This window comes from Talpa europaea, assembly GCF_964194135.1.
Source record: "Talpa europaea genome assembly, chromosome: 14".
Lineage (NCBI taxonomy): Eukaryota > Metazoa > Chordata > Mammalia > Eulipotyphla > Talpidae > Talpa > Talpa europaea.
Window position 1 is genome coordinate 25,946,524 of NC_140082.1, and position 24,647 is coordinate 25,971,170.

The 24,647-nt window shown below is 39.9% G+C and overlaps 1 protein-coding gene across 2 annotated transcripts in view; it reads right to left on the minus strand.

Annotated features, from left to right (window-relative positions):
• CACNB2 (calcium voltage-gated channel auxiliary subunit beta 2) overlaps positions 1-23,557 on the minus strand; it is a gene marked incomplete at both ends in the record, with an annotated part of 300,427 nt that extends 276,870 nt beyond the window's left edge. The window contains 2 exons of one of the 2 annotated variants that reach the window (XM_084254336.1): positions 13,779-13,871; positions 23,438-23,557. In XM_084254336.1, coding sequence (XP_084110462.1) covers positions 13,779-13,871; positions 23,438-23,557 — 213 coding nt within the window. Of the gene's footprint in view, positions 1-13,778; positions 13,872-23,066; positions 23,103-23,437 lie in introns of those variants that run through there. The other variant, XM_084254337.1, reaches the window with a different exon arrangement.
• Positions 23,558-24,647: the final 1,090 nt, after the last annotated feature.

A 24,647-nucleotide genomic window follows, 5' to 3' on the forward strand; every position in this document is an offset into this window, starting at 1 on the left:
TTCCCTCAGACATTTCAGCCCCCAAAACATCCCTGAAGAGGCAGGCAGGAAGCCACCTTAAGGAATCTCAGAGTGAAATTACTCCTTATGTGTACCTGGGTGGGCTCAAGTGGGGGCACAGTTTTTTAACTCTGCCCTGGTTTCTCTCAGAAAGCTTCTGCCCACCCACCTCTTTGCCTCTTCCTACTCCAAGATATTTATTTTGGATTTTTTTCAAACCTATAGAATAATGAAAAGAATGGTTCAACTAATAATGTATAACCTCCACTCACAATCACTAACTGTAAGTAAGTATCTCTTTCTCCACATCTACTCAATACCAAACAGGTGACCCTCTGATTCCTTGATGATGCCGGAGCCCTATCTCAGGCCGGATCAACTCTTGGGACCCAACACTTTGTCCAGCTCTTGCCAGAATCCTGGCTCAAGTGACTAGGTCCTGGGCCTTACATCCAAAGTCACGCTGGGTTTGGCCCACTGACCTAGAATCACCATGCTATTTTCCCAGATTCTGAGCATCACTGCTGTCTGAAGTCTCTTTCTGTCCAACAAACATTTAAATATTCCCAAGAGCACACCAATCTGACATGACTAACACTGTGTACTTTTTACTTTTTAGGCGGATGAATTTGAGCAAATTATTAACCTACACAGGCCTTAATTCATCATTTGTTAAATGGAAATTCTAAAGCACCCACCTCAGTGCTTTGAGCTAATGACGAAATCAAGTGCTTACCAGAGTGGCTGGCACATCATCAACATTCAATACATGTTAGCTGTTCCTATTGTCTTTATTCAAATATGTTCTTTAACAATTATTGATTTTCCAATGAGCCATCCCAGCAGTAAATTCAGTGAAACCTTGCCTTGCCTGGGAGGCCACATCATAACTCATCCTGGAAGAGTGACGCCCTGCAATCTGGTGCCCTCTTACACCTTCAGCTTCATCTCTCATCAATCTCTCCAGACATCCCAACTCCATGCACATGGCTAGTTACCATCCCAGAAGCACACTGTGCACTTACATTTCAAATTTTAAATTAATCTTCTATTTTAATTGAAATTTAAATTAATGTTTGGGTTAAATGCTTAAATGTTTTCTATCCTTACTGTTCAGAAATAGATTTCACTTCCTCAGGGGTCACTCCAGAACTTTCTTTTGTTCCTCTACTATTGATACATCACATACTTCTTTCAGGTTCACAAAGGTTGTTTATATGTCAGTATTCCGGCTTCAGTTGACTACTTCCCTGGTGGCTGCTTCTAACTATTTTTCTTTTCTTTATGACCCAATCTGATCCCTAGATCCCTGCCAGGTAATAGTGCTTAATCATGAGCAAGCGGTAGACTCTCTTGGGAATGGTTTCCCAAATGTACACGCCCAGCCCTTTGAGGCCAACAACATACTTGACTGAAATCTTCTGTAGAGATTTCTAGATTGAATTCCTTAAACACATTTTGCCAAGTAAAGGAACACTGCTTGAAATAAGGCCTGAGAAGAGAGTAAATACTGGTCTTCAGAAGATCCTCACCTTGGTGAGCGGGGAAGCATCAGCAAATAAATCAGCTAAAGAGCACACATATGACCTTTGATTTTTTTTGCCCTCAAGCCATAACTAACACAGAACAGTACATCCTCCCCCTCCTTGTGGTCTCCTTGCTGTGGCTCTCATCATAATTATCAGAGAGAAAGATTAAGTGAGGATCTTAATTCCATATTCTTTTTTTTTAATTCCATATTCTTTTTGGCATTAAATGCATGTAAGCTTGAAATAATAACTTCAACTACTCAAGTGACTTAATAATACATTGTGAGGAGAAAAGCATAAGAATTATTTTTAAGTAGTAGCTCAAATCTTTGTACATACGAAGGTGATTGTTTAGGCATATAATTACATCTTAAAATACAGCCCTGTTTTTAAATATGAGACGGAAGGGGATAAAAGGAGAACATAAAAGTCACAAAATGTACATGCGAGTGTGTAAATATTTGTGTGTGTCTTCAGAGTTGTCATGAAGTGATGTGCAAAGAATCCATCTACTATAGACGCAACAGGTCACACGTATTTTACCAATCAGACAAATTTTGCTAAAGAGATTCTGGGTTGTATTGTTGAATTTAACCTTTAAAAGTTTCAAGCCTTTTAAACAATTATAAAGAAACTGAAGAATCTCAACAAAAATTTATAATAAAGAAAATTTAAGTAGGTTCATAATTCAGCTATCAGTTGAATTATTATGTTGATCACAAAAATAATGAAGTTATCTCATTTCTATATGAATCGTATTGCTGCAGTTGAGGAAAAGGCACCTATTTTACACCTTTACTGTTCTAGCAAAATGTATTTTTCTATCTTCTGCTATATACTGGATTTTGGGTTCAATGCTTTTAAGTAGTAAGTCTGTCTTCATGTTAAACACTTGGGCTATAAGGACAGAAAACATTTATATGTAGAGCTAATTGTAACAATCACCCTATGTTATGGGATTGAATTGTGTTCCCAAACCCCAAAATTCATAGGTTGGAGTCTTAACCCCCATTACCTCAGAATGTGACTGAATGTGTGGTTTATAAGGGTCATTAAGTTAATATGAGTTCATTAGGATGGGCTATAATATAATCTGATATCCTTATAAAAAAAAAAGGGGGGGAGCAAGCAGCACACTCAGCAGGGAGCACACCCTACGGACATGAAGGAGAGACATGGGACAGATTTTGATTGTTAGCCTGTGGGACTTTGTTACGACAACTCTGGCAAATGACCACACCATCTGTGTATTTCGTATGGAATGTTTGCTTACTTGTTTTCCTGTGGGAGGCTGTTTTTAAAAAATTAGCCTTTTTCCAATTTTCCATTTCTAGTATAGAAATCTTTTATTGGGACTAAGACATCTAAATGGGAGTAATCTTTAGGTCACACCCACATGGAAACGAAGTCCCCTGGCTCAGATAAAACAACACTTTCCAAGAAAGAAAAACTGGTGAGGTCAAAATGCCCAGACTCTCATTCAGGATGGAGGAGATAAAGTAGATGCTGGGCAGGTCCCTCTTTTGCCCGCCTGTGACTACGCAGGTGGTTCTTTGTACAAAACTTGTCCCTTGGCAAAGCAGCAGCAACAGCTCTTTCTGTCCACTTGTGTCTGTACAAGCATTCTTTTTATTCCTTTCCTTTTTTAAATATAATAAACCTGCCCTTTCAGATATTAAAAAAAAAGCAGAACCAAGGCAAAGTGTCCTTGTCAGAAGTTCAAATAATCAAGCTGTTCCCTGGGTTCTCAAGTTACCAAGTGTAAAGTGAAAAAAAGAATGGAACTTGGAATTTTTCTACATAGACCAAGGAAAAAGAGAAATATGAAGGGAGATGGAAAGCCCAAAGCCAAGATAATCTCAAATACTTGATGACAATTTAGGAGGGATGAGAAAGTCGGAGGATAGAACAGGTGACAGAGATTCTGGAAGAGCTTCAACTACATTTTCCCAAATACAAGTCAACAGGGAACTCGGTAAAACTTCTCCCCATCTCCTGTAATAACCTTCTTGTTTTTTCCCCTCCTTGATCATCAAACTCTAAAACAGGCAGATGGTGCAAGGAGACGTGATAAGATCTGGGGCAGGAGTGGGAGACTCAGTTCCTTTTCTAGACCTCAGGTCTTTGTAACAAAGACAAACAATTGGTCACCAATGTGGACTAATGAGATGAAATTGGAATATTTGTTGAGCCAAACCAGAGTAAATATTTTTGAGGCATAAGCCAATATCTCAAATAATGACTTCTTTAGAATCTAATAATCATCAGACGTGATGATTATCCAGAAATAAATCAATTGGGAGAGAAGCTGACAATATTTACATCTATAAAAGACAGAACAGGGAAGGTAGAACTATTTCTTGGTCAGACTGGGCTACTGTTTTGGGTACGATGCCTGTGCAGACTTGAGACACATTAATAATTAACTTTAAGCTAAGTAACTGATCTTCGGAGGTACTCCGAAAAGTTTAGGGCTCAACTGAAACAAACTTTTTAGAAATTTAGTGTTTACTGAAACTCAGTTTTCTTAGTCATGCTAACTACTCCACATTAGACCTCTTGAAAATTTTTAATCAATCCAGTGAGGCTAATTCAGATCATGAAGTCTACAACCTTGCATGGATTGGCCAAGCAAAAGATGAATAATTACAGAAGACAGTGAGGCATAGGTGAAAGATATACAAGACATATATGAGAACCTAAGAAACTAAAACAATTTCAAAGATAATTTTGGGTTTAAAAATGGTAAATTGACTTCAGTGAGAAAAAATGATAAATATTAAAAAATGCCCCAGTCCACAAAATTATTGAAACAGAGACTTTAATCAAACCTAGTTTACAGAATAGGTATCCAAATATATGAAAACAAGATGAGGATGAAGACAATTTCATATGTAATCATGCTCTTGTTCTTCCACAAAAGCTATGTTTAAAAAGACACATTAAAGCCAGTTACATTTTGAAGGACAACATCTCCATTTGTTTTGATACTTTCTAAGGTAGGTATGTTTCCCAAAAGAAAAATAATAGTATTGAGATTTTTGTGGTAAGAAAAAAATGAGATTTCTTTACTGAACAGCTCAAATTTTTTAATTGATATATTTAAGAAGGGTTCTGAAGGGCCTCCCCGGTGGCGTAGCGGTTGAGCGCTGGGTTGCAAAGCTGCCCGCAGCCTCTGCAGCGCCGGTTTGATCCCCGGCTGCTCCCCCAGCCACCGGAGGAGGGTCCCACATGGCGCGCAGACCCCTCCTGCCGCCCGCTGCTCCCCTCAGCAGTGTACTTCGGTCCTTCTGCCTGCTCTGCTCCCCGCTCTGGCTCTGGTGGATTCTCTCACCCTCCTGCGCTTCTGACTGTACCCAGTGCTTGTATAAATAAATAAAAATAAATCTTAAAAAAAAAACACACTAAATTGCATTAAAAAAAAAAAAGAAGGGTTCTGAAGAGGTCCTCAGAACAGTTTCTGCCATTCACTAAATCTAAGTCAATGCTAAAAAGATGGAAGGACATTTATAGGAAGTCATAGTGGCAATAAATCTACTCCATTATTATTTATAGTTGTATTTATGATGAATACAGCATAACAAGGAAACAAGCAAGTATGTAAGAGCTGAAAGATTTATCCAACCATAAACATATCAGTCTACACAGGCCTGGAGTCTGTAACCATTATCGCAGTTTAATCTGTCTTTGCAAAACAAAACTAAAAAATAGACTGTGTGTCTCTGTGATTAATCATTCATATTTAAAGCCAATTTGAACTAATAAAAGGTCCAAAAAAGCAGCACCAAGAACATGGTACTGGAAGACAATGGAATTTGTTGAGAATACCATGTTCCGAAAGTGTCATGCAACCTTCTGTTAAATATTTAGTTCATTTCACTTTGTCATCCTGATTTGTATTCTGGGAGCCCTAAGAAGCTACAGAATTATTTTATTACAACCACAACATATGTTGGTGAGCACAATCCCAGATCAATTGCAGAGTTCCTCCCCATGAATCCCAAATAACGGCACTTGAAAATTCCAAAAAAGAGTTGCTGAATCCTAAAGCTCAACTTTCTGCACAAATGACACCATTTGGTGCCACATGGTGACCTAGAAAAATAAGCAGCAGAATGGTCTGTGAGTCCTGACCATCTAGAGCAGAGCATACAGTAGAACTCAGATGACAGTGTACTCTGAATGAAAGCTGCCATGCTGTGGAATCATCAAAACAAAGCAAACTGGCAATCATCCCCTGAGCATTTGGTGTTCATCTTAGGAATATTGCCAGGTACATAAATGAGCCAGGGAGAGCACATGTCTTTAAGAAAATGAAGAGGTTTTTAAAAAATAAAGAAACAGAGACAGCTGAGAGAGAGAAGGAGGGAGAGAGAGAGGGAGAGAGAGGGAAGGAGAGAGGGAGGACATTAACTAGGCTGAATAATCTGTTACTAACACTGCCTCCTCCACCCCCCCCCAAGCTGCTTTAACTTTGATGACCAGTACTTATTTGCAGATGTACATAGTTTTCCCTGACCTTGGCAGTATCGAAGAATTTATACAGTTAGCAGTTCTTGCACAATCTCTCCAAAAGAACAGCACAAATGTTCTATTCCCCAATGCCAGGCAACCCGTGTTACTCCTCTCCACCTATTTTTCTTCCAGTAAATTAATTTACTGGCTTAGGTTCTGGTGCTAAAATAAACTACTAATTCTCCTTCTCCTTTTTCAAATACAAGACCTGAGGGATTTATGTCGTTCTTTATTACATTAATGAACTATAGACTATACAAGACGCTAAATGCAAAGGATTTTGAGAATTGTGCCTTTTCCAGATTTATTATTACAATAAATGTTCTCTTATTGATGTATCTGTTCACAACATGTACCAAAGATTACTAAGAGGTTATACTGGAACTAAAGACAGACTGGATATCTTAATTCTTAATAACAGATCCAAGTTAACCATAGTTTTATTTATTAGATGCCTTTGATACCTAAACAATTTGAATAATAATTTTTATTCATTTGAATTAGGATACCTAGAATTCATGCTTAACACATGCTGCCCTTTAATAAATTTAAATTAAATATCTGTTCATAAAGCAAAAATTCCAATGTACTGGAAAAAAACCATTCTAATGTAAAAGCAGGTGCCCTATATGTGCCTAACTTTACCCAGATTCACAGTAAGGATGATTCACAGGTCTAATCAGTCTCCGTGAACCTCAAAACAGATTGGCATGATGCTGCAGGTGATTCAGACTTGAATTCACTTAAAAGTTTACTAGAAAAAAAGGGGGAAATGGGCCTCCCTGGTGGCACAAGGGGTTAAGCACAACACTGTGAAGTTATCCACAGCCTCTGCAGCATGAGTTCAATCCCTGGCCAGGGAGCTACCCATATAGCACAGCGGACCTCTCCTGGCTCGCCCACTGCTCCCCTCAGCAGTGCATTTCAGTAGATCCACCTATTCTGTTTCCCACTCTGTCTCTGGTGAATCCTCTTGCCCCTCCCCCACCACTTCTGGCCCATTCCCCAGTTCTTGTATGCATAAATAAATAAATCTAAAAAAAAAAAAGACTTTCAGGATTCCAAAAAGGGTATGTTTCTGTGATTTTTGTGGGAGAAAGAAAAAAACAACACTCTTCCAATTCTATATCTCTACTTCTCTCTATCATTAAGAGTGATAAGAAAGCAGAAATGGTGACAACAACTGGGAAGCCGAAGAAATTTTGATGAAAGGAGCAGGAAAATGATGGTGGTGTTTTATTTACATTTTTTTTTTGTAATTATGATGTCTAAGGAAAATTTACAAGGCTGAAGATATCCTTAGCTTACGTTAAGGAATGACGTTAAAAGCAGATTGGCTTTGCATGCATTCATCTTAAAGACACAGGGAGGAATGTTCCTACATGTCTTCCTTAAAATTACACTTATAATTGATTTTCATTTACTCATGGCCTTTGTTACAAAGGAATGTACAAAACCAATAAAAGCAAGAATCTGGAGTCAGTCACCTGGATTCAGATTCCAACCCCAACTTACTGGTAATGTGACTATGGATAAGTTACTTTGCCTCTCTGTTCTTCAAATGTCTCAGCTGTGAAATGCAGCTGCAGATAGGACACACAGTAAACACTGACTATTATTATTTTCTCTGCCATGGCTTATGTATTATTCAAGTTTTAGCTACTGTTCTAGCTAGATATTTTTCTAAAGTTTTTAGCTAAACATTTAGCTAATGTTCAAAATAAACAATATTTATAAGTGATAAAAATAAATTCTTAAATAGCACTTATTAGATACCAGGTATATTTCAAGCAGTTTACAAGTTTTAACTCATATCATCCTTGCAACATACCTTTGAGATGACCACTATTTCCCAGATGAAAATGCTGGGTGTGGAGAGATTAAGCTACATCTCCAAAGGTCAATTAAAAATGGCAGATCCACAATTCAGACTTAGACAGCCTAGCTTCAGCTCCTAGTCATAACCCCTTGCCAATGCTCTGCTTCTTTTTTTTTTTTTTAAGATTTATTTATACATACAAGAGCTGGGGTACAGGCCAGAGATGCAGGGGTGTGAGAGGATTCGCCAGAGACAGTGGGGAACAGTATAGGCAGACTGACTGAACTACACTGCCGAGGGGAGCAGCAGACGAGACAGGAGATGTCTGCTTCGCCATGTGGGTTGCTCCCTGGCCAGCCGGAGATGGAACTTGTGCTGCAGAGGCTGCCGGATTGCTTCACAGTGCGGTGTTTAACCCCTTGCGCCAGCAGGGAGGCCCAATGCTCTGCTTCTTGAAGAAAACTGTTTTAAATAAATCTCTTTACATCAAAATCTACATTTAAAAAATATGGAAATTATAAATTCAGTATATAGTGAATAATATTGTATACAGGTAACATTTTATCTGCAATAAAAAGGACTGAGGCTTAAAAAACAAACACATAAGACACAATTAATTTTCCTTCCAATTACATTTTGAGAAACTGCATGCAAGAACAAGTTCTTTGAAATGTTTCTATAGAGGCTGAACTAGGATATCACTTCACTAGCTTATATTGAGCAGCACCAACAAGCAACCTTTCTCCTGTACCTCTGAGGAAGTTCCACTAACATTTGCCACATGCAGCCAATAACCTGTCTGGACAGTGGCCACTTGGCCACAACACTCAGGACCCAATCCCTACCCCAAGCACCAGCATGGAACCAATGTCCTTGGGGAAATGGACTCATTTCACAAAAAAATACCCTTCAATCCCCACCCTTCACCAACTTTAAGGAGTGATGATGTGAAAGGCCAGAAAGCTAGCTGTTAGTTAACTTACGTAAAACGGTAAACTAAGAATATAAAACCTTTACCACAGGTAAAGGTTGCTCTTCTGTAATAGAAGAGAGCTGACATTTCAGGGTTCTTGATGCCTATGTAACCATCAGGCTTTACCGAAGACTGCAATAGTGATTTTATGATAGCTGTAATTCTCCTTCAGGGCCTAAAGAAAAACATGTCTATGTGTTTACTTTGTGGATTCCCATCAGACTGAACAGTTATGATTTGTGCATTTGCCAGCATATATGTTACCTATGTGTAAAAACATTTATGTCTGAATTTAAAAAAGGCAGATTTCCAAGCCCAATTGTGTGCATTTGTGTGTGTGTATTATATAATATATTATACATATTAGCCCTCTAGAGCTATGTAGGGTAAGGTAAAAAGTATCAGGCTTTTCTGCCCTCCCGCCATCAGGATAGATGATGGATCCTTGCGGTCCTGAATGCATGCCTGATGGCGGACACCTGGAATAGGGTGTGGGCATAGGTAGATGGGATTCACCTGGGCTGAGACTGGGCTTTTAAGGGCGGCATCACGGGGACGCCAGCAGAAAGAGAAGCAGAACCAATGGAAGAGCAGAACCACGAGAGAAGCAGAGAGAACGTGAGAGAAAGCTGGAGAGCCCGGAAAGAGTGAAGACTTGCTGGGGGCTGGGAGGCCTGCCAACCTCCTGGCCCCCCAGCACCCCTGCCTGCCATGTGCCTGATAAATCCTAATAAAAGCCTGCAAAAGCCATTGAGGGCTCCAGGACTCCTCCTTTACCCGGTCTGCTGGATCAGAAAACCTGCTCAGTGCCCATTCCTGCCCCTACAAGCTAATACCAATATTTGGTGGCTTAAACAACAGAAATTTCTTTTCTCACATTTCTGGAGGCTGGAAGTCCAAGTTCATGGTGTTGGCAGGGTTGGTTTCTGGTAAGTCCTCTCTCCTTGACTTGCAGACAGTCACATGGTCTTTCTGCTAGGCATACACATTCTTAGTGTCCCTTCCTCACAAGGATAGCAGTCCTATTGAATGAGGACCCCCCCTTATCTCATTTAACCTTAATTACAGCCTTAAAAACCCTTTCTCCAAATACAGAAACAATGAGGGTTAAGGCTTCAACATGTGAACTACAGGAGAGGAGTGGACAAAATTTAGCCCATAACAAATTCTAAGATGTCCTATCTGTTATTTTTTAAGTTCTTAATTCCTTTTGATGATACAAAATTTTCACATTTTCAATCTCTAAAACTTTTAAATCTCAATATTATGAAGGACACCTGAAAGTACCAAGTGTTTCCCAAAAAGTTTTCAAAGTCTTTATAAATAATGCAGTTTATAAAAATCTAATTCTGGGCCTCCCTGGTGGCGCAAGGGGTTAAGACACAACCTATGAAGCTGTTCGCAGCCACTGCAACACGAGTTCAATCCCCGGCAAGGGAGCTACCCACATGGCACAGCAGACCTCTCCTGACTTCCCCGCTGCTCCCCTCAGCAGCGTATTTCAGTCAGTCTGCCTGTTCTGTTCCTCACTCTGTCTCTGGTGGATCCTCCCACCCCCCACGCCTCTGGCCTATGCCCCAGTTCCTGTATGAATAAATAAATAAATCCTTAAAAAAACTAATTCTAAAGTTTGCAAAAATATGTGGAAATTATATTATCATAATTTTTTCTATAACATTGGTTTACATTAATGTGTATTAGCAGTATAGGCGCTCCCCCCACCCCGTCAGATGTGAACCATGCTGCACCCACAAGACACCCATAGTCCTCCACCTTAGTCCATTGTGTTCTCTCCAATGTTGCTCTTGCCCCTCCCCCCATGTTTTGCCTCTCTGGTAGCCTCAGTTCTATAATCGGTTTTCTAGGGTTAGTTCTTAGTTTTGCTTTTTGTGATCTTTTATTTCACTTCTTTATATTCCATATATGAGACACCTCCCAGTATTAGTCTTTCTCCTGATTTATTTCACTTAGCATAATTCCCTGTAGTTCCATTCATGTCACCACAAATGGCAAGAGTTTATCTTTTCTGATAGATGAGTAGTATTCCATTGAGTATATATATATACCAGCAACTCCACTCATAGGTATCTACCCAGAAAATAAAGAAATACTCATTTGAAGAGAAATATGTACTCCCATGTTCACTGCAGCACTATTTATCAGAGCAAATTATGGAAACAACCTAAGTGGCCAAATATAGATGAGTGAATCTGGAAATTATTTTTTAATTCAAAAGCAGGGATAGAATGTAATTACAAACTATAAAGCAGTCCAGTTACATTGGCCAGATCTATGCCAATTATCTATTTGCCATTGCACAGACAAGTAATACATACTCAGGCAAGTCACTTGTTTACCAAAACACCTACTTATGATAAAAAGAAAACATTTAAAAGGCATTCTCTCAAGTTATTTAATAATTTGCTTACTGTTACTATCTACCACATATTTATACAAATACTCTGATGAAACCTTTTCTATTAAATATCTAGCTCTAGCATGGTTGGTTTGCTTATTGTCAAATGGTAGCAAACCATGAATGCCATTTTAACCAAATAAAGACTAAATTACCACAGGGAAAAAAAGAGTTTTAAACTCAGCGGTTTTGCCAGAGATGCTGGTTGTTCTTCTGTGACAGAAGAGAACTGACATTTAAGGGTTCTTGAGGCCTATGTAACCATTAACCCAAATCCATGCACCTCATTCTACTGAAATTCAAGGAGACAGGCTTTTATTTCAACGAGGTAGGCATTTAGGACAGATTTCTTTTTGTCTTCTTACAAGCTCACATATGTTTTGGCAATAGATATCAAAATTTACAGTAAGTAGTTTAACAGCTCTCCTTAACGTTTTTAATTGTGTTTCAAGCACAGAATTTCACATACATCACCAAGAACACAAAGTCAAAAGGAAATTACCATGAGGAAAGACAAATTCCAGCTACTTTATATGCAGTGTGGCAACCCCTCCCAGACTCATGAATTAAGTTCTCAAAATTCCATGAAAGGAGAATTCAGGGCCAAAGAGCCAACTGGAAAATGGGGTCTGGCGATTGCCTTTAAATGACATTTTTACAGAGCTAAAAGAGGCAATAATAAGAGCTCTGTACTATTCACGGCACCTTGCTCTCTTGAAACACACCAGTTTTCCTAACCATGCAATTTCCACAAGCTGCTCGTCATTTTGCGTGGCTCTGCTGCAGCTATGCTGCATCCTAAAAAAACTTATTTTTTTCTGCTTCAGGTCCTCCAGTGCTCAGCACTGAGATGATGACTCAGAATTGTGGATTCTAGCTCCCAGGTTCAATATCCTTGTCCCACAGACAGAATAAATATGGATGCTTGAAAAGGAAAAGGCCTTGACAACTCTCCTATAACTGACTCACCTAAACTAAGTAACTATTTCTCCAGTCTCTTCACTCATACTCAGGCCCATGATGCAGGAAACTGCCCGTGATGACATCAGGCCAACACAGACACTTCGGCACCGCCTATACCCTCCAAAGCTTCTGACACCACTAGAAAAGTGCTGGAAGGCTGGGTCTCACTTGACTTCATCTTCTTCTTTCTAAATGTTTCTTGGCAAAAAAAAACTCTACTCATTCTCAACCAACTCTCTTTTTCTAACTTCCTGCAACCAAAACAATTCCCAATTGGGAATAGACCAGACCCCAGAATTTTCCAGTTGCCTACAAATGGCACAAACAGACCTTTGGTGCACCTGATGTTATACAGTAAGACTGGTGGCTGAGGGAGAGCAGCCTTTGTGTGAGGAAAATGTAAGGAGGCAGCATCCAGCCAAGAACAAAACCCCCGTGGACACAACAGGCAAACAATTTTAGCTCCACTGTCACTAACATGGAGAGAGATGGGAGGAAAGGACATAAGAAGCAATGGGGAGCAGTGGCAGCCAAAAGAAACAGAGCAGTCAACACATGTCCAGATGACAACCATTGTGTAGGGGAGTGAGCTGTCACCAACGAGATTATTTAAGTGCACGCTAACCAGAAACTGGTGTTCTTTCAGGCAGGAAAGTAGGTTCTCTCCTAACTATCTCCTGCACAATTTCCTCTCCACTGCTAAGTGTTAGGTAAAATAAACATTCACGGGCACCTGATGAGACTTTGTAGCCTTGACGTATCTCCTATCATCAGCAGTGGCCAGGCTGGTTGTGCCTGGTAATTAAGGACACATTATGACTATATATGAGTGTTATATGTTAGGGATCCTGACACTCTCTGTTTAGAGTCAGTTCCAAACTTCTGGGCATCATGTGTTAACTGAAATGAAGACTACATCTCCAAAGGCAATTTAAGATATGTCTCAAAGATAGAACATGCTTTATCTAACCTTAGTAGCCTCAACCATTTCAAGACCAAGAACAATGTTCTCTTTTAAAAACTGAACCAACTTTACCTCAATAAACATAATTGGGGGTGGGTGGAGAAATAAAGTCCAAGTCCCAAATAGCAACACAAGAACAAGAACACAAAGTCAAAAGGAAAGTACCATGAGGAAAGTCAAATTCCAGCTACTTTATATGCAGTGTGGCCCAAAAAGGGGAACACAAATGTCTTAAATCCAGGGCCGAGGCTATGCCTTTCCACTGCTCCATGTCTCCCTCCAAAAAAAAAAAAAAAAAAACCTACCATCATTTCTGCTAGAGTTCACTCATTCATTCAGTTATAAAAAAATCTCCTATGGTGAATTTTTTTATACTTGTCTTTCTTGAACTTGCCAGGGAAGAGTGTAATTATTACTCATAACCTCTCTTAAAATTTAAATATTTCAATTATGACATTAAAGTGCACAATTTCATTTCAAATAAAAGTATAATTTTATACATGTATATATCTTCAACATGATTTTATAACCACCTTTATGAGAAAAAAATGTTCATTTTAATATACTTCTCCAAACCATGAAATTAAGAGCTTCTTTACCTGACGAACGAAACTATTTGAGGTAGTGTCAGATGAAGTGCTCCCATCAGATCCTTTAAATCTGTTTTTCCTTCTAGCTCCTTTTCCATATGACTATAAAAAAGAAGAAGAAAAGACATTTTAGGTTGGTATTAGATCGTCTCACAGAAACCAAGGCTTAGATCTAAAAAATTCCAAAATTAATAAGAGGACACAAGCGTCATCATATGGGAATTATTAGGAAGAGGCTATTGGGACCACAAATATCTGCTTCAAATTAGTGATTTTACAGGGAGGATAAACATTTAATAACCTGTAAATTGAAACAATTTATGTTATCTGTTAGCATACTAAGAGGCAAAAGATACCAAGATAGAGCATTTAGAAGCAAGCACTTAAGTGCAAGAGACTGGTAATTTGTCAAAACTTCTCATATAGCATGAATGCAAGGGATGTATGCATCAAGGTATATTTTTCAGTGGTGTTAAGCATCCATTTTTGGCTTCTTTTCCTGTTTTAATCAGTGATTTCAGAATTATTTACATTATTTTTATATGGAGCAGTACTTGCAAAAAACTGCATATAATGGCTGAAGAACATTTTGCACCTTGAACTCTGATTACCTTTAAACTTTATATATATATATATGAATACACACACATACACACCTACATGCATACAGATAGAGCTCTGCATGGAACCTGAATGAAGCACACTGCCAATTCTTTATATTATTTTATGGATCTAGAGATGGCTTTGAGAGATGATAAAATAGAATGTAAAATGTTTTGCAAAATTTTCTGGCCCGCTGTTGTAATATCTGAATGTGATGTAATATTTGAATCTTGGTTTTTAAACAACTAATGATACTGCTGAAGGCAAGAAAAAAATATCATGGAATAATAACTAAAAAAAATTAAGACAATTTTTTTCAATAATAGTATTAGGCCAAACACAAGTCTCTACAAATGAAATTGCTTTTCCTATTATATCTAGAGTTTATATTTGGAGCACTAAGAATAAACTATACATTGATAAAAATATAAGTGAGAAACAGCACAACATTGATGTTTACAGTTAAATATGCATAGGTTGGACTCTTGCCATAGGTGACCTTGAACAAACATGACTTTAATTATCAATCTTATCATCTATAAAATGGAGGATTTTCTATACTTACCTCACAGGATTGTTTTAAGTAGCAAATGAAATAATATATTTATAGCTTTTAGTATCAGATCTAACATGTTGTTACGACTCAAAATAATACATAAAAAAGTGATACCCACATAGGGTTTGAAGGGTGGGAAAAACGGCTACCGTGTATAATGTATTTAGAATAATTAGACACACAGAGACTTCATTAGATTACCAGAATTTACAAAATTTACTTTAAAAATTATGTTTGGGTTTTAAAAAGCTACTTTGTTATATTTAATATATTCATATGGTTTTCATTAAAATGGAAATATCTTATAAACCATAATATACATAGCACTTAGGCAAGCTGAAATCTATTACAAACATTTGTGTTATGAGTAATTTAGATGAATTTGCAATCAGTGAGAGGGTGGTATAATCTGAAAGCAAAAATTTTTTCTTAAATATGTTTGTTCTCTTCCAAGTATCTAAGGGATTTATATAATACAAATGTGTTTCCATGGCATTTAATTAACAACCTCAACTTCAGAAAAGGAAAGACAGTCTAGGCTGGGCTTTCATAATATATTATACAAGGTTCTCCTCACTTAACAGCTTATTCTTCTTACTTATATAAACATTATTCAGTAAACTGTTGAAAAATAACATTCTTTCAACAACGTTCTTCCTTTTCCAATTATTATGCAAAGGTTTGGACAGAAGTGTCTTCCAAGGCTTAAGCATACTAAAATAAAGTATGAAAATTTCTTTAAAGTTAAACAAAAATTACATTGCTCCATATAGAAATAAGTTATTACCTTGAAAATATTGAGAAGCATAATTATCTTTGAGAACAAACACAAAATATAATTTCATCCCATTATTTCTAGCATTGCTTTGAAACATGTAGAAAGAGTATCTCTGAGATTCTATTATTGTTCTTTGTTTCAGAGTTTTAATGATAAATGTGTTTTATTTTACTATTCAACTGCTTTGGTTTGTAAAGCTTTGCCATGACTATTCACAATTACACCACAGGCAGTGTGAAAATAACACATATTTAAGACATTCGGTCCCCAGGGAAGTTGCAGTGCTGTGCAAGAAATAAGATATGTGTAAAAAGTCACATTAATTGTTCCAGGTCCCTGGGAATATTATTCATAAACATTATTTCAGGTGTACTTACTGTATCCTTGTATATAAAACAGTGTACTATGTAATGTTTTTTACTGAGCAAAGCTGAACTTCAACTCTACCAAGACACAGTTTGCACAGTAAAAATAAACTAGCGCACTGAATCACATGCAAATTGGTGCTAGTTTTGAGAAAAATATATTGTCCTTCAATTGGTCAAATTTATGAGGGATGATTCATTCAAAGTATTAACTTGTTCTTACCTCAACAGTGTTAATAGCAATCCCTATTCAATATTGATCATATTAATTAAAACCCAAATGAGTAGATAAGCTTCAGTATACCTCTATTCTGTTATTATACTAATTTCTATTTTACTAATTTCTATTTTACTAATTTCTTGTATAGTTATCTCTTTAACTGTAAAGTGACTTATCAATGACTAGTTATTTTTTATAACAATATCCAAGATCAAGAAAAAAGCTAAAGCATCTTTTGGAAAGCTAATAGCCCATTTTTGTGTAACTTTAAAACATGTTATTGAAAATTTATACCACCATTACAAAATAAAGTTTCCTTTAATCCAATGCATATTTAAAATTAAATCCATCTTGCTGGAGTGACTTGTTTTATGAGTTACTCTAAATCCTTGAAAATAGAGTGTTTCATCAGAAGGAATTAAAAAAAAAAAGTGAAGGCCAAGCCACCCCCAAATGGAAAAAGACAGGAAAGATTAAGTATTCAAAAATTTAGTTGACTAAATTTGGAAAAGAAGTAAGGCTTTTAGTTAATTTACTACTTCAAATGCAGCTATTTTTATGACCAATGATTTTTCTAAATATTTTTTAGCCATATGAATACCCGATAAATGTAATAGTTTACAATCAGAGTCACCCAAAGTACAGGAAATTAAAGGGAGAGAAAAAAAGGGTTTTCGCCAGCATGTAAAATGTAATCCATAATATTCTCCTGGACACATGCAGACCCCAAATCCTTCCTGGAACACAGTCTAAAAAGTCACTAATTTCCATTCATTGCCTATTAATTATATGGAGCTTAATGAAAACAAACCATGTCACCATAGCACAAAGGAAAAACAAAAACTATATATTGGAATTCCTTTACTTCGCCTAAAACATCAACAAAGCGAAGTAATTTTTCAGACACTAATAAGATTTTTATTCATTTCCACAAATATGCAAAAGTCTTAGAAAAAGAAATGCAACATTCATCGTGATGTTAATGTCAGCTGCTTGTGGATGAAGTCTTCTATGACACTAAATAACTTTTTAAATCATAACTTCTATGATATTCTAGTCTTAAAATCAGCCCCCCAAAATTGTGCACATTTAAACAAGTAATTGAAATCTAAATTCTGTACAACTTAGGTAGATAATAGTAGCCAATTATAGAAGTTGCCAGCTAACTGGAGATATCAGCCTTGTCCTTCACACAAAATTTGACTGGCATCCCAGGGGGACACCTTTAAGAATGAGGCTGCTTCTCTGGTTGATGGACATGGTGACTTTTCTCTTACCTGCAAACTGACACCCACAAGCATAATGTGCATGCATGAAATTATTTTTCACACTGCTCCACAGTATTCATTGATATTTAGCTCTTTGAACTATGGACTTTCCTAATTTTTTAAAAAGATTTATTTATGCATAAAGAGCTGGGGTACAGGCCAGAGGTGTGGGAGGTGAGAGGATTCACCAGAGACAGAGTAAGGAACAGAACAGGCAGAGTGACTGAAGTCCCTGCTGAGGGGAGCAGCAGGCGAGTCAGGAGAGGTCTGCTGCACCATGTGGATAGCTCCCTGGCTGGCCGGGGATGGAACTCGTGCTGCAGAGGATGCGGATTGCTTCATAGAGCAGTGCTTAAACCCTTGCACCACCAGGGAGGCCCTCATTTTTTGGTCCAAAGCAAAGTAAGCCAAAACTACCCAAAGAGGACATTAATCTCATTCACCAATAGCTTAGTGTGAATGAGGCTGTCAGATCCTTTACTAACAGGGAATAAATGAGGTTACCTTCAATAGAAAAAGGGGAAGGGTATTGTTTTCTATGCGGATCAGTTTACACAAAAGCAAAAAGGAATCAAGAACATAAAAAGAGCTGTTGGGGTGGGGAGGGAAAAGGAGAGGAAGGGCAGATGTGGGGAGGGGGGTGGAATACGGGGGCTAACCTTGCTCTCTTCACAATCTACCTTGGAAAGAACCTAAGACATAGATACTTGAAGTGGTTGTCATAATTAACTTCCTGTAATCATAAAAGTAAACGTGAATCAGATACTGTCTGAAATGGGCATGTTCTGACATTACAATACGGAAAAGTGTGACCATCTCCCTATACGGTTAACGTATTTTGTTCAGCTTTTCTTGAAAAAACCGACTATGTACCTGATATTTCAAAAGAATTAAATACAACAACAGGTCAACTTAATCTTTCCATAAAGATAAAACATAGAAATATAAACTACAAGAGCATCTAAATCTCATATCACTCATCTAGTCAGATATTATATTTTGCAGTTTTAAAACACTCAGGAACTTTGATTGGCATGTTTTTTAAATTTTCCTGTGCAACATCAGCACAAAAATACCATTGTAGGGGAAAGTAGTGGTGTTCCTGAGTGAAGATTTTTTTTTTTTAAGATTTATTTATTTATTTATACAAGCATTGGGTATAGTCAGAAGCGCGGGAGGGTGAGAGAATTCACCAGAGCCACAGCAGGAAGCAAAACAGGCAGACTGACAAAGTACACTGCTGAGGGGTGCAGCGGGCGCAGCAGGAGAGGTCTGCGCGCCATGTGGGACCCTCCCTGGTGGTCCCAGATCGAACCGGCGCTGCAGAGGCTGTGGGCAGCTTCGCAGCCCAGTGTTCAACCGCTGCGCCACCCGAGAAGGCCCCCTGAGTGAAGATTTTTAATAAAATATAAAAACATAAAACATAATGGGCCTGTGACCGTAATGTCTGGGGACCGCAAAAGACTAAACTGTATCTCAGACCTAAGAATTTTTTCTGGAAAACGGTTTTGACTTGGTTCAAGAGCCGGGGAGAATGACTGCTGCCTTTTCAGATAAAGCTCCTCACTGCAGCAAGGATGTTACCATTACTAGGCTGTATTACTACAACATGCTTGAAAAGCATCTGGCAAACTCAGCTGGGGTGGAACCAGCTGGATTCTGTTGCTAGGAGCAAAACAAACAGGCCCTCTGGTTACTGTCTGTTCATTTTCAGGTGTGACCGGAGGTGGCTGTTACAATCTCTTTGAGGCCTAAAGTGCTGAGATACTGCTCTTGTTTCTCTTCCATTTCCTCATGTCGCCATTCTAATCTCAAGTCCTTTCATCTATTACCATCCATCCAGCCTTCATCCATGATCTAGTCAACTCCTCAGAAAATTACCAGTGCTTTAGACTAACACTGCCCAAAAGAAATACAAGCCACATAAGTAACTGAAATTTTCTGATAGCCACATGAAGAAGATAAAAGGAAAAGGCAACAGGTGAAATCAATTGAAATTTAATGTATTTTATCAAACCCTATTAACATATATTATACTACAATATGCAATCAACATAAAAATTGAGGTGACTTTTTTTTAAAGAAAACAGCTCAATTTTTATTTTGTTAATGTTTATTTATTTGTTTATGCATAGAAGAACTGGGGTGTAGGCCAGAGGTGGGGGTGAAAGTGTTCACCAGAGAAAAAGCGGGGAGCAAACAGGCCGATTCACTGAAATACACTGCTGAGGGGAGCAGCAGGCAGGACAGGGAAGGTCTGCTGTGCCATGTGGGTCACCTCCCTGGCCAGGGATGGAACTCAGGCCTTAACAGTGATAGTACTGAGACTTATCATTTCATTTCTTATTAAGTCTCTGAAATCTGGTATGTATATTTATAGCACATTACAGTTCAGACTAATCATATTTCAAGTGCTCAAAGCCACATGTGGGTAGTGGCTACTATAGTGGACAGTGCAGATCTGGAGAGTCCTAAATAAGCACCTTGAATTTAGAGGTGGACTGTGTCCAAGTTTGCACTGAAACTGTTCAACAGTTTACCCCAAAAAAGAAGCAATTTGCTTAATGCAGAACTTCCAAGAATTTGCAGTTAGATTTCCATTCACTTCTCACGTATCCATTTTACTCACAGTAATGCACTGAAGGGGGGGGGGATTGAATGAAGGAGGGTTCATGATACCTAGCAGGATTATTAATTTAAAAAATAGAAGCAGGAAAAAAATGGGGAGCATCTGTGAGTATACGTCTTTTGCTTCATTCATACAGAACTTGCAATATTATCCGGAAGTAAAATAAGGATACTTGAAACCAATGATTGCTTAGAGGTACCATTTGCAAAATGAAAATCTATTTCTAAGTAGAATTACTATTAGTGTCACAGAAAAGTGGAATAATGCTAAAACAGCATCCCTTCTCAGGCAGTTTTACTGCTGGCTGTCCTTCCCACCTAGTGAAAGAGGAGAATAGATATTTTTGCCAAGTTTTCACAGTTCTATGATGCTATGATTTATTAGATATAAAATAAACAAAGCAATGTTTCCCTCAAATAACGGATGGGAAATGAACACAAATCAAGGAAAACTGCTTTCATTTTTAGAAGACAGAGAAAGCAAGAAGAAAGATACTAATATAGTTAAATATTTCTATTTCTTAACCTGCTTAAACTATCCAGTCCTTTTTCTCCTTTTTTTTCATATATCTATGCAACCACTTGCCAATTCTTATGGATTGAATCTTTGAAATGTCTCATACATAAACCTGTCATATACATATTTTTTCTCTCTCTTTAGTCGAGGCCTTAACTACTTCATGTTCTATCAATCTGTTCTATCAATCTCCCTCCTGCAAGTCCATCTCTAGACTCCTGAGACCCAGGCTGCTTTACAGAACGTTCCCAGGTGACTCTTTTGAATGAGCTGTTATGTGACTCCTTCATTGAACCACATCCATGGCTCCCTGTTGTTCAACACAATTTGGAATTACAGACTCCAAAGCTTCCAAGGTCTGGCCTCAAATTGCCTTAACAGTCTTAAGCCTAACTATGCCCAGTCTGTACCTTTCCACACTGTTTTCATGGTTGGAATTATAAACGTCTGCAATAAGACTTCTAACTTCTGAGACTCTGCTTCATGTAAAGCTTCCTACCATTGCTATGAAAATCTTTGTTGTACTCTGACCCATCTTTCAAATTGCTTCTCAAATGCCACCCTTCTACGAATCTTCATAGATTCCTTCAAATACAATTTTTATCTTTACTCCTTTAAAACTGCATATAGCTCATGGGACTTTTCTAATAGCCTCATATCATACAATCATCATACATTTGTCACACTTGCAGTTACTGGAATTTAAGTCCTTTTAAGGCAGAAGTTGCATCTTCTGACATCTGAATTTTTATTTCCACACTGTAGCTGCATAATATATTATTTGTTAACTTAAGTTTAACTATATAAATCACTAGGTAAATCAGTATCGCTTATTCGAACGCAGTCAAGTTTTCTATCAGTCCTAACGTTAATCTCCAGAAATTCAGGAATTCTATTTTTACCGTAAGAATAAACTTTTTTAAAAATCCCCAAGAAAGATCAAAGAGAATAAAGGATCTAAAAGTTCTTTCCTCTATCAATACTTGAGACCTTTATCCTAGAATAACGGAGGTCTCCGAGAACATTCTTCACTCTGATCTAACCTCATAAGTGTCTAGATAAAATCAGGCGTCTAGAACAAACATGACATGTGTTGGTAAGAATTCCAGTCCTCTGGCAGAGTCTAAATGGAAATGCAGGTGGTTAGTTCCACATCTCCTCTCTGCTTGTGCAAACAGCCCAAGGCAGAACAACATCTAGCTGTTTTACCTCAACAACAACAACAACAAAAATATATATATATATATACACATATATGGATTTCTGATAATTAAGTTTTTGGTTTCTACAGTCTTCCTCCATCTCAAACCAAAGTAAAATCCATGTTTTAAGTTAGAACTTTTATTTCCCAGGGTAAAAAAAAAAAAGTTAAATTAAGCTCCACAATTATGCCCTGGAACCTCCATTATTAACAGTATCAACATTTCTGGAGCAATTTCCAGCACCAATCAGAACAACAGGAACATTAATAACCTTTATTACAATGTTCCATTGTAACAAAGTCCTCATTACTACAGTAAATAAAATTCTAACATACTCTCCTTTGTTATGTATATTTATATATAACAATATATGTGCTTCAATATATTGTTCTATATTGTAAATTGTGGATATATACATATATTTTAGCTTCTAGGAGGAGACACAGGTGATCCAACTCTATCTTAGAGGAGGCAGGGAGCGGGAGAGAGAGAAATTCACAGTTTGGCAAATGCTGGCTTAAAATCAACAAGCCAATATCGTTAAGCAAAGAAACATTTCTCCAAAATGATGCCTGAAAATGTAACCTTAACCTCTTCTCATCGCTTGCCAAGCAGCCCACAGCTGGGAGTCTTAATTCATTTCCCTGCTAGGATAAAAGTTGAGAGACTCCTTACCGCTGAGACCTGGAGGTGTCTGTAATCCAAACTGTACCTGCCAAAGACTTACGTAAAAGCTACCTTATCACTGCCCGATGCCCACAACTGACATCTCCTATTTCACAACGAGCAGCAAACCAGAATTTTTCCAGAAGCCGCTAACACTCCTAGGAGAAGAAGGTGGTCCTGGAGCTCTCCGAAATGGCTAACATTTCAGGGGGGAAAGTAAAATAAAAACTTTGGCGCCCCAACTCGCTCTCGCCTCCAGAGAAAGGCAGGAAGGGTTCGGACGAGCCTCGGCCAGCACCGGAGCAGAGCCAAGCTGTCAAGGCGCAGAAAGTCCCAGGCGCTCCGGGGAGACAGCAGCAGAAGCCCCCCGCCCCTACCTTGCTTCACCCCACCCCACGCACCCCCCACTCCCACCCGGGCTCCCAGCAAGTCCGGAAGGGTCGACGTGGGAGCAGAACTGAGGGGAGCCCCCCGCCCCCGCCCTCCGGACTCACGATCTTGAGCAGGTCCAGTCCACTCGGCTGGTTCATGTCTCTCCATGTGCCTCTCCAGGGAAGAGGCGAGCAGGGCTGAGCGGAGCAGCCGGGAGGCTACTTCTGCAGACCAAGAGGTCTCCCTCGCCCCTTCCCACTTGCAGAGAAAAATGGAAGCCGGGGACGCGCCGGGGAAAGATGGAAAGGGGCAGGGTCACCGGCGCCAGGAGAGCAGTGGGTGGCAAAGGGCGAGGGAAGGAGGAGGTGGCGCAGGAGACCCGGGCAGCAGGGAGCGGCCAGGCGAGGGATCCCGGGAGAGGAGGCGCGCGGAGAGATGGAGGTCGGTGCCCCCGCGCTCACAAAGAAAGGAGTAGGCGCCGCGCTCACGCTACCTGTGCGGCCGCTCCGAGCGCCCCCGCGGGAGCCGCGTTCTCCAGCAGTTCCATCTGCACCTCCTGCGCCACCGCAGCCGCCGCTGTGGGAGGCGACTTGGACATCTCGCTTTGGACCATTGGCGAAAAGTCGGCTGGAAGCAGGCGGCCAGCCCTCCGGCGGGTCCCCTCCTCCCCTCCCCCGCCCCCCGCTCCGGGGGCCGCCCGGGGCTCGGGCCGCGCCGCGCTGCACCGCGCGCAGTAGCGCCCCGGGGCTCGGCGCCGCGCTCGCCGGCTCTCAGTGCGCGGGACGGGGCCGGGCCATTTCAGATGCCAGACGCGGGGAGCGGGGAGGCGGAGGGCCGGAGAGAGGGGCTCCCTCCGCCGAGCAGCCGGGGCCGGGCAGAGCGGCGGCGGCGAGGACCCGAGCGGCTGGCGCCCGGAAGGTCCTCGCCAAGAGGGAGGGCGCTGGCGCGGGCGAGCCCCCAGGGGGAGGCGCGTCGGAAAGCGAGAGTGACAAGGCAGCCGAAACGCAGAAAAGTTCCCCGCAGGAGGCGCGGGCCGCGTGGGCTCCGGCCCAGTCGCCGCGCGTCGCCGTGGCACGCGCGCTGGAAAGTTTTCAAAGCCACGAAAGCGAGGCCTTGCGCCCGGGCGCTTCCTCTCCGGGGCTGCCGGGCTCGATCCCGCGCCCAGACCCCCTCGCTGGAACGCTGGGAGCTCTGCAGTTCCCCGGGCGGCAACTGGTCGCTCACTTGAGAAACTGGGGAGCCTGGGATGTCTGGAATCCGTGACAGGCCCCGGTGGCCGGGAGAGTGTGTCCACGAAGCCCTTGCTGCCCGCAGCGCAGGGCACTTGGTGGTGGCAGCAAGGAGAAGCTCGGAGACAAACGGGGCTGCAGAGCTGAGGATTCGGCCCCAGCTGAATTGCAACTGACCTCCTCTAGGAAGTCCAAATCGCCGCTTCCAAACCCAAGTTCAAAGTGTTTCCTTTGTGACTCTCTTTTGTCTTTCTTTTTGCAAAATAGCTTTGATTATTCACAAAATGGGACTCTACAGAGTTGAGAGCATCTCCTCTTACTAGCCCATTTTGAACAAAACAAACACTTCCTTAAGAGTCTGGGCTCTTGCTAGAATGATGGTCATGCCAAGAACTAGTGCATTACGTTCAGAGAGCTCTAATAAGACGTTCTTGTTCTGTTTAAGGTGCTCTTAACACCTTGCAATGTTTACTT